Source organism: Amblyomma maculatum, chromosome 3 (assembly GCF_055883805.1).
Source record: "Amblyomma maculatum isolate TAMU_Amacu chromosome 3, ASM5588380v1, whole genome shotgun sequence".
Classification (NCBI taxonomy): Eukaryota; Metazoa; Arthropoda; class Arachnida; order Ixodida; family Ixodidae; genus Amblyomma; species Amblyomma maculatum.
Window position 1 is genome coordinate 172798515 of NC_139346.1, and position 10710 is coordinate 172809224.

Genomic DNA, 10710 nt, shown 5'->3' on the forward strand with positions numbered 1-10710 from the left:
CGCTTGAGTGGTCATTTTTGTCCTATTTATTTGCGTTGCTGTCTCTCTGGCTTTGCGACATATCGTCGGACACACTACCACTGAGAAGGAACGGCCTGCACCGGTGCAGAGGTAGTGCATTTGGCTCGCGACCTAAAGAACAGCGGTTCGAATTCTTTCTCGACTACTTTGCTCTTTTAGGTGGAGTTGGTTCGCTTTCATGCGAGGCTCTACGTGAGGGTGGTGGAATGGCGTAACGACCCGATGAATCAATGAGTTAATGGGTATGGCTTTTAATAAAATATGGGCCTAGTTTTCTTCATGCGAGCAAAAGTTTGCATTACGTATTAGGACAGATACCTAGTGTAGTTGGTGAGTCAACGCTCTCAAATTTACTGTGATACGAATCAAAGAAGAAAGAAGACACAAGGAACCCTGATAAGCTTTAAATTGTGTATGAAGTCAGCACTCGTCACGTCGCATTTCTTCTCCATGTAGTATCTTGTGTCACGCTGTACGTAGATCCATTCCAGCAAATTTTTTCCTTCCAAGCTATGATGGCATATTTTCGTGTTTTTGAGTGACGTCATTATGACGCCATTCAATGCTGGCGCTGCCCCGCACCGCAAGCTGCCATTTTGAGATATTATGGGCTACTACGGAAGCCCCCCTGTCACTCGTCTACCTCGTTATTGCCGTCTTGGTCGAAGCTGCGATACTTCAGTGTTTGTAAATAGCGCCTTTAATGATGCATCGAAGAATTTATCGCAGGCACACATTACCCTGAAAGAGGTTTGTCTTTTGCCTTTGGTCGCACGCACATTTATCTACTCTGTCAATGATGGGACCACTTTAGAGTCTGGGCCCTCGTAAAAGCAGTGGATCGCGCTTCGTTTGGCACTGGACGGTATCTTTTTTATACTGGGAACTTTGAAAGTTTCTTCAGGTGTGGGTGTGTGATCTTTTCTGCCTACAGATGCCTAACAACACCACAATGAGAGCATGACACCATGAAAGAACCACCACAAGGGAAGCGCGAACAACGGCGGGCGCACGTACACACTTCCTGAAACTGATCGCTTCTTTAAAGCAAACTGCGCGCGCCGCCAAAACCAAACTCTTCTAGCAAAATACATCGTGGTGATAAATCTCACCGCAAAGAATACGAGCGGTGATTGACAAGCGTGGCTTTTGGCGAGCCGGTAATAAGCAGAGCATAAACGCTGCAGTATGGGTCAGGCGTAGCTTTGCTGCCAGTTTGCGTTTTCGCTGGTAGAGTGTACTGGGAAGCAATTTCATCACTGACGTGCTCTATATTCTCCTTTTTTTTTGGGGGGGGGGGGGGGGGGAGGCACCATTACTTTCGAATGTGAAGGATAGCGAAAAATAGCAGCGAACACGTGTTTTGCAATGCATTTTTGAAAATTTTGCAAGTTGTACATTAGCAAAAATAGCCCATTTTGTGGCAACTCGCGATCAGCGGCGTACTTCTATTTACTTGGTATGCCTATACCAAGCCTAGCTGCAGGTCTCTGGTTAACAAATCATCAGCGAAACAGGACTGCAACAAAAAGGGTGCTGTGGACAGGTCGGCGCTATCTCTTTGCGATGTTTGTTCGCAGTCTAGAAGTACCAACAGATCCAAACTACAGCATTTGCCCCGTTGCGAGGAGGACACTCCTAAGATTAGAAAGGCTCTCATGAAAGTTTTAAACCTGTTACGTAAATTACCACAATCCGCAGGAGCCGCCCCCTTTTTGGCGGTTGTCTCTAACGTCGACTCCGGACAGGATCGCACCCAACAGGAAGGACAGGAACCCGTCGTGGTGGCGAACGCCGACACCGGAGAGATTGACAAGCAATCTGAGCATCCAGCTGTTCAAAGCCTCCTGTCGTCTGCTGACCAGACTGTTGGTACAGTAGTGCACATGCCTTTGCCATCTGCTGATTAAGGCGAAAGAATTTTACAGCTAATGAGTGGTGTCCGCCGAAAGCGTGCGCAGAAAGTGTGTATGAGATGTGTCTGCGTGATACCGAGGAATTCCGCAGGATGTCGATGGGCTTTTGGTATATTGTGACCGATAGTTATAGGTAGTGACAGATATTGATAATCAGTAAAGAGAAACATAGTCTTTCACTCATAGAGAAGGCGAGAGCTCTCTCTCTTTCACATAGCGAGAAATAGAGGGAGGGTGTCCCCCTCTGGAGAGAGAATGAGATTTTCACTCTCTTTCCAGAGAGAGAGAGAGAGAGTAGAGAGTAGAGACACTCTTCCTCTCACTCCCTACTCTCCCTCTTTAGAGGATAGAGAGTGATCTAAAGTGAAAGAGTCTCTTCTATCTCTCTCTCTCTCTCTCTCGATGAAGCAGAGGCATTCGCAAGATTGCCGCAGGGTGGCCAAAATGCTTTCGCCTTGGTGCACGCAAGAATACAAGTGCTGCCCTGAAATTATTTTTTTTTTTGAGGTTCGACAAACTTCACTAAAGCCGCTTAAAAGTGGTCGTGTTGTGACTAGTGCGAAAACTGTCCACATGTGTCGACGTATGTTGCATGTGGTGATGAGAATTTAGAGATTTTCCTTTGGCATTACATGCTTTGCACCTAGATGTGGCTGCAGGAGACTTCATACCACTTTTGGGCCGTTTTTCGTTGATGTGCATAAAAACTGCAAATGAGGATAAGCTGCAAAATTGGACAGTTGATGCCCTTCAACGCACAAAATGCATTCATCTAATCTCTGTGATCGACGCTCTCGCAGTGGCTGCTGCTGAGTCTCCCTCTCCAGAGCCTTCACCGTCGGGGGCGCCTTCGTCACAGGCACCTTCATCACCGGCGCCTCCCTCGGCCAGTTCTCCAGCGTCCAGCCCATGCCAGGATGTGTCCCCGTCACCGCGTACCCCTGGAACGGTGGCCGGAGACGAACGCGACATCATAAGTGCGCCAGCGTCTCCCACGTCTTGGGTATCTTCGTTGGCGGCATCTGGCAGCTCAAGATCTAAGGCATCTGCCGCCATGCCCAAGCGGCAAATAAGCGAGGCCGGCGACGGTGTCCGCAAGCATGTCGTGATCGATGCGCCCGAACCAAAGGTCCACAAGACCGGTGCTCAGCACAGGTTTGGATTCTATTTCTAAACGTGAGATCTTTGACTAGACAGGGTTAGGAGTGGGATACGTTTTGAGCTTAATGACTAACAAATGCAGTTTTTACACGTTATTGTGCTAAAGACTACATCACTAGCGTGAATGCCGAGCAGAAAAGGAACTTGGCTATTCTAGTGTAAGAAGCGCGGTAAGCTAATTAATACGCCCGCTAATTCCAGAATTATAAACGCAATTATGATGACTTCTATATTAGTTAACGCTCCTGTTACCGGTTACTTTCAATACCAAATTTCGGTCAGTCACAGACGATGATACGGAAAGCTTCGTTCATCTGTTGCTTCATGATCTTTGTCTCCGGTGTAGTCTTCTAGTAATAAAGTCAACAGTTATCTTTAAGTTCTCGTTTGTTTTTTCACTGCTTATTTTTCTTTTGTACCGCACCGGGCGATGTAAGTTCGTATACCCATGAGAATGGCTGCATTCTAGTTGTTACAATGTTACAATGTTTGTTGCTTCGAAAGCTATCGACGCGGTCACTTTAGCTTGCTCTGAGGGGCTGGTGTAAACATTTATTCCTCTAATCTACAGTGTTCTTTGTCTCTATCTCAAAAATCTGAAATGGTCTGGCGGAAGACTGAAAAAAAAAAATTCCATCCTTGAATCAGGATCAAAAAGAAAACATACATACCCACAGTACTTGATACTGAAACTGATGTTAGAGGCCAGAGCAGAGTTATTTTATCCCTGTAGCGTCTTAAGCTTCGAAACAAAAGGGAATTTTCCTTGTAAAACGTAAATTTGTAGTAACCGCGTTGACTCAGCGCTTTGCTGGGAGTACTACCTACAGTCACTGCTCCAGTGTCATGCCCCAGTGTTGTTTCTGCTATATAATGCAAGTACTTCGTGTATGGTTCCTTTATACCTGCATAGGCGGCGGCGTCGTCCGCACAGCCCACCTGCGCCGACAGTGACCGACGTCCTGGTCATCCTGTGTGGTTTCGTCATCACGCTCGCCGTGCTCTCGGGACTGGCTGCCTCTACGCGTCACCTGTTCAGACAGAAGAGTGAGACTGATGCCGAAATTTGTGCATAGGATAGATCAAATTGCAATGCGAGCAGAAGCTCGGCTATACAGCTCATGCTAAAGAGGTTATTAGTATGGTTCCTAGATAAAAGAAAAACATGCAAACGACATTTTGTTGTCTAGCGCAGGTAGACTGATTTAATGCTTGAGCGCACTGTCGCAACCTTTTCGCGTCATCAAATTCCGGTTCGTGAGCAACAACAAACATCAGTATATTGCTATTAGACAATTATATAATGATTTTTTCTGCCTTGTACTTATTAATACACCTCGTGCAAGCCCAAATTTACAGCCTCCTATTGGCCCATTTACTTCAAAGTACTGATATTTCGCAGATCTTGTCTTACGAAGCTGCTTCTCTGACGGCTTCTGGACACTGGGGTTGCAAGCATAATTTTTTAAATAAATACCAACAACTTAGAGCAACGCCAGTGAAGCACGTTATCATTTTATGCTGATACTTTTAAGCTGATCTGGCTCAGCGAATAATAACTTCAAAATCTCCCAAACCGAGTTGCGTGCTGGGCTAAACCATTTTTACTGTAGAATGTATCCACACATGCAAGAAGTGAAATCGGAGGCTAGCGAGCGCCGCACAGCAGCGCTAATGAGGCAGCCATGCGAGAACGCTCGTTGCAACTCCTTCAAAATCTGATTAGCTTACCGGCACTACACTATAGTCAAGGGAAATTGCACTCTGCCTTTTTTTTTTCTTTTTTTTTTAGAGACACCCATTAGGCCACACAATATCCCACATTTCTGTTCGTTTCTATGAACAACTGTTACCTATCGCTTACCTGAACACTTTGAGCGCTAGGCACACTTTTGAGTCGCAAAAAGAATGGCTTAACATTGCAGTTTAAAATATATGCTACTATTCGTGTATGATGCGAATTGACGAATAAGCAGCACTTCCTATGTTTTGTGAAGCCGCGGCACAGATCAAGCCAGTGACGTATGCCGAAGATGTTGTGAAATGTGTTCCAGGCAGATGATGAATGCTCGTGTGTTGCCCTGGCTTGACATAGCCTCACACATAATTGTTTCATGCAAGATCTGAGGTCGATAGCGGAAATTCGGTTTGCCGCTTTTATGTCTCACTCGGGTAACACATTTGGTTCTTTTCAGGCCCACTGGTTGTACGCCTGCACAGGGTCAACCAACGTGGTGAGTATTTGCCTTTAAATAGAGGCATGCATATCGCAGTTGTGCGATTCACTCTTCTTTGACCTCCGCGTTGAACCCTGTTGTGCCGGCTGTATTTCCGTGGAATATAGCATTACATACCCACGTCTACTTAGGTTACGGTGATATAGAGATATAAATGGTGAAACGTAACCCGCAATCTCTTCCTACAGCTTGCCTATAATCTGCAATGAGTTGTGACCTCAAATATTTTAGATAAAAGAACTGGTACTGAAATAGGACTATAACCAGAGATTTCATTCCTGCCGCCACCTTTGTTCATTAAACGCGTTCGCGAGATCCCCAAATCTTCAGAGAACACTCCATTTGAAAACATAAGTTTTCTCATGCGAGTCAAGAACTGAAATTAGATATAGAGAATACTTTCACGGCACAATTGCTTGCTATCGAACCCAAATGATGCATTAGGCTTAACGTTTTTGAGCAACGCTTTGTCGGCACAAAGACTGCTTCATGATAAGTTAATCTAGGCAACATCCAAGCGGAAAGTGTGAAGCCACTGCAATGGCTTCATTATTTAAAAAGCAGAATGATTACCGTTTTTTCACACAGAACTTCATTCCTTTCTGCAGGAAGGCTCAACGCTGACAGCTGTGAGTAAAACACTGCCCTTCCGCGAAGGCTGGACCAGTATAAATTCTGAAAGAGCACGTCAGTGTGATTTTAATGGTGACCGTTATATTTCTGTAGCAGCCGAGAGTTTACTGTGATAGTTCGCTCAAAATATTTTCTAACGACAATTGGTGTGGATGGCCTCGCCAAAAACGACCTAAACCTACTACAAATAAACAGCTGGCCGGCATCTCTTCGTCTATCAATGACCACAGTAATCTTTGCCCTAGTAGCAGCATTTTCAGTGCTCAAGACAAAATGCGAATAAAACTATTTGAGTGCAATCATTATCGATGCTGATGTATAGAAAGAGATAATAATAGAAACTAGAGATTGTTTGTGAATATATTAACAAGCATATCCTGGAAGAAATGCCGACATAAAGCGGACATTCGCGTGACGTTAGCTTGAGCAGGTTGCATTGAAACAAGTACATGGACAAATATTTACTTCGCTTCGGTCGTTTTTTAGTCAACTGAGAAAGCGCAAGTGCAGCAGCAAAAAAGACTAAATCAGATTTTTGGTTTTCTGTGTATACAATGTTGCCTCATTATTTTATGCATTGTGAAAGCTGACCTACCGTATATTCACTTAAGCTAGGGTTGAGATGTCTGGGTGCTCTGCTTTGCGCCTATTACGTCATCAATCACAAGTTGACCTCTAGACTCGGTATTTAATGGCTCTTTATTCCCAGCAGCTCCAGAGTATTTATAAAGGTCCAATTTTGTGTTTTTTTACGCCACGAGACATGCCCTATACAGGTGCCAGCCATAAAATAATTTTCTTTAATACATACGAGTGCAGAAGTATCACATGAAGACCAGACTTCTGCACATTTCTCGTGAAACAGTATGAATAATTTCGAGAAAGCAGTGCTTGTCATTTTCCTTAGCCGAGGTGCGGGAAAAACTGTGCAGAAATATTTACGTGAGAGTCTACGAAGTGGTGTTCATGCCGACATTCATTCTCTGCCGATGGACGCAGTCATTCCCCCGACGCTGGTTTGCGGAGTGTCGCGGTTGACCGGAATGTCCCAGCTGTCGAGCCTCTGCTCGCACATTATCTACACCGGGGACATGGACATACTCAGCGACGGCGTCGAGTACACGCTACTGCCAGCCGGTGTGTACATGTACGGGAACTGTTCAGACGCTAGCCTATCCGCAGTGCAATCCTATTACCGTTAGACTTTCTCACCGCTGACCTCACTGATAATAGAGAGTTTTAGCTTACCGTGATCCGCGATCCGCTACCGTGATCCGCCACCGCGCGTTCCACTGCGCATGCCCAAATCCTCTCGACGCGGATAGATGGCGCCACATACTGGATGTCCTCACATGGACCTGCCGCATCGGGACCAATGAGCTTGTTCGCCCCGCCCACGCACGGTAGAGGGTCACTGTGGCGGATAGCGGATCACGGTAAGCTAAATTTCTCTAATGGTGCCTTACTTAGCGGAATGAATGAAATTGTAAAATTCGACATTATTAGCGCGTCTCGCGCCTGTCAATGTAATCGTCATTAAGTACAGGAATGGTGCTACACGAAAACCCCATGTAGCTCCTGCACCCACGTGATCGAGGATTTTTTTATAACAGTATTTGGGGTGGGGGGGGGGGGGAGAAGGTATAGGGGAGGGGGCGCTTTAGTGACCTTACACTCTTTTATCTCTGAGAGGTTGCCCGAACTGGTAGCTCGGGCATGCCATGCAGCCTCGTGAAGTAACACAGCCTGCCTACCAATCACAGCACGGCCATAGTACATATCATTTACCCCCTGTGATTTCTCGCTCCCAACGTCGAAAACGCCCCTAAAGGCTTTGCTTCTGTGGTTTATTTTTCTGGATTATTTTTATGACGCGAGTGGAGCCCTCGCGTTAGGCCCGCCATTAAATCATCTTTCACCCTATCACCATGGTGATAGGGTGAAAGATGATTTAATGGCGGGCCTAACAAGCGAGAAGACAGCACAACATGCATGTTGTGCTGTCTTCTCGCTTGTCATCACGTAACAATATTTTGCAGCAGAAAAACTCATGATAAGAGAATTTTTGTGTGCAAGAGATGAAATACTTCATTTTATGGCACAGTATTTTTAAACAGGTGAAAATGCTAGGCAGCATTGGAAATCGTTAACAAAATGATGTAGGCATTTTCTTGCTCATGCAATTTTACAACATGCTTAGAACTGCCTTCGTGTCTGTGCAAGACACGCATTACATTGATAAATTTTGATAACGTACGTTAAAATTAGCGGCCATCCTTTCAAACGTAAAAGGTATTTTTCAGCGGAACGTTGATAATATGGATAGTGCATCACACAATAATCTCGACAAAATTTATCACCGTCAAAATAAAAAGTGTTGAAATCAGTCTAAAACAGTTAGTTAATTACATACATACATACATACATGAATTTTATTGCGAGAAATATACATGCAAAAAATATCGGGTGCCCGCAGAAGCGCAAGCGCTTGTGGGCGGGCAACGGCAGTCACAGCGGTATGCATTCAATATAAAAACGCTGATAGTACACAGTCAGTCAAAAAAGAAAAACAAACAAAAACTGGTACAATGCATATATAGTTTTCTCAGTACAATCAATAGCTAAAAGACACTCAAACCTGTAGTCAATAAACGTAATGAAATCGGCAAAAAAGAAAAAAAAAAAAAAAAAACGAACATAAATTACAAAGAAGCTTGATAGCTTTCTTCGCGACCTGCAATCCACGCTTTCAGTGCAGATTTAGTAGCCTTCATAGAATCGCAACCCAACACATGTGCTGGTAGTTTGTTGAAATAGTAAGGAATATAAAACTGTCGTGTTTTTTTGCCATAATTGGTATAAACCCTTGGTACCTTGTAACGTGCTACGTGCCTAAGGGACTCTGGTTTTTTATCTGGTTGTTTGAACTGGTTTGAAAAGTAATTTCTTAGAATTACCACTTGCACGTACAAGTCATGCAGGGGACTAACACCTGCTTCAGCCATCCTGGTGTTGTAGTCAGCCTTCTCATAAGCAGTTCCATACAGCAAATTAGTGGAGATTCTGCACAACAACTTATCAACCTTCCTAATCTTACAGGGCGCACATGATCCATAGACAGAAATGCCGTATCTAAGCATAGATTACCTTCTCGATTAGTAGAGCAGTGCGCTATTCTTCGTTGTAGTGTCTACAGACTTGTGCTCTGGAAGGTTAGGTTACTTACAAGGTTGGTTTCTGGCAATGCGGGTTTTTTTCTAAACGAGGAGAAAACGCCATTACAGAATATATATATGCATCGTCCTGAGCATATTTTTTTAAATTTTGTTTTCGCCTTGCCGAGTTGCGCGTCGATGTTACTCAAAAGCGTTTCTCAGAGGAACTTTTCTTGCAGACAGCGCGAACTTCGATGCGTTCCGCGCCCTTGGCGCTCCGGGTTCGCTGTCCCCGCAACTCCTGGCCTCCCTCCCTTTGGCTCCGCTCTGGGAACGGCTCCCGATGCATCTTGGCTGGCACCGCCTGGGCCGTTCCATGGCACGCTTGATCAACAACGCCAGCATACACGGCGTCGAAGTTCGGTTGTCCGTCGCCGTCGCTTTAAACGTGGACGTCCTCTCCAGGCTGCAGGCGGCTTGCAAGGTCAGTAGGCGAGAGGTGGACTGGCTGCTTAAGCGCTCTCGACATGATCAGGGAAAAACCGTGCTGGCCATTTTTTGTTTTACCCACAGCATCAACTGGCATTGCAATCAGGGGGGGGGGGGGGGGGGGGGAGGGTTGGTATAAACAGGTCAGCCACGTAAACTCAACACCGTATCAGAAAGCAATGACAAAACAGAAAAAGTCAAAAATGCTCACAGCACCACAAAATGGAAATTGCCAGTGTAACATAGAAAAGAAAACACTTTTAAACACCTTCAAACATCTTTAACTTAGATTCAATGCAGTTTGTTACCATCACGTTATTTATTTGAAAATCAAAAAGACAGTCAAAGTGCATTAGTCTTTAAGGAGATTTTCCGTAGTTCGAAATTGCGATCTACGCAGTCAGAAATAAAGGGGCCTAGCCAGGAAAAGGGGGCAGGGGGGGGGGGGGGGGAGGCGTGCGTTTCGGTATCAGAACACTCTGCGAAATTTTTTTAAAGCAAAAAATGATTAAGATGCTATTTAGGTGCATGCTCTGTTTTCGTTTTTTTTTTTTTTTCTTTTTTTTTTATCGAGCAGCATATACCACCAAGTATTTCTGGCTACGCCACTGGCGGGGTGTTAGCAAATATTCCGCCTTTCAGTACCAACAGAAAAACAATAAATCGCGTGCAAAAAACTTGAGTTGCAACTTGCGTCGACGGACTTTTAGGTGCAGTCTTTTTCACAAAGTCTACGGACAAATATATTTAGTGTAAATCTTAGGCGGGAAGCGAACAGGTAAATCCTCAACCTTTTGTAATATGCCTTTGTCTCGTACCACTAGAGGGTCCCAAATTGTGCTGGCATTATTGGAGAATTGACCTAACTTTGTTTTTAATTTCATACTAGGGAGAAAAAAAGACCTGGAATTTCGGCTCAAAAAACCTGAAACTTTCGCAGCTTTGGCTGCAGTCTACCGTTTAGGTTATAACTGTTTACATGTGAAATTTGTTTGTCTGGTAAATTGTACACGAATAATCGCATTCGAGGTTAGATGCGATTAGTTAGGTCATTCATACACAGTAAAAATAATAGTGAAAATAGTTTAGATCCGTGAG

General features: G+C 44.6%; 1 protein-coding gene across 1 annotated transcript; it reads left to right on the forward strand.

The window, feature by feature from the left end:
* The first annotated feature begins 2510 nt into the window (after positions 1-2510).
* LOC146196959 (uncharacterized) lies at positions 2511-10576 on the forward strand. Its single transcript, XM_084597101.1, has 7 exons — positions 2511-2520; positions 2738-3092; positions 4012-4145; positions 5294-5332; positions 6968-7105; positions 9363-9607; positions 10553-10576. Exons 1-7 carry the CDS (start codon positions 2511-2513, stop codon positions 10574-10576), a joined length of 945 nt encoding a protein of 314 aa, XP_084453227.1.
* The last annotated feature ends 134 nt before the right edge of the window (positions 10577-10710 follow it).

Excerpts from the sequence above, each read along its gene's own strand:
- LOC146196959 (XM_084597101.1), top strand. Across the intron at positions 3,093-4,011 it reads AAGACCGGTGCTCAGCACAG|GCGGCGGCGTCGTCCGCACA; the intron begins GTTTGGATTCTA and ends ATACCTGCATAG. Across the intron at positions 4,146-5,293 it reads TCACCTGTTCAGACAGAAGA|GCCCACTGGTTGTACGCCTG; the intron begins GTGAGACTGATG and ends GGTTCTTTTCAG.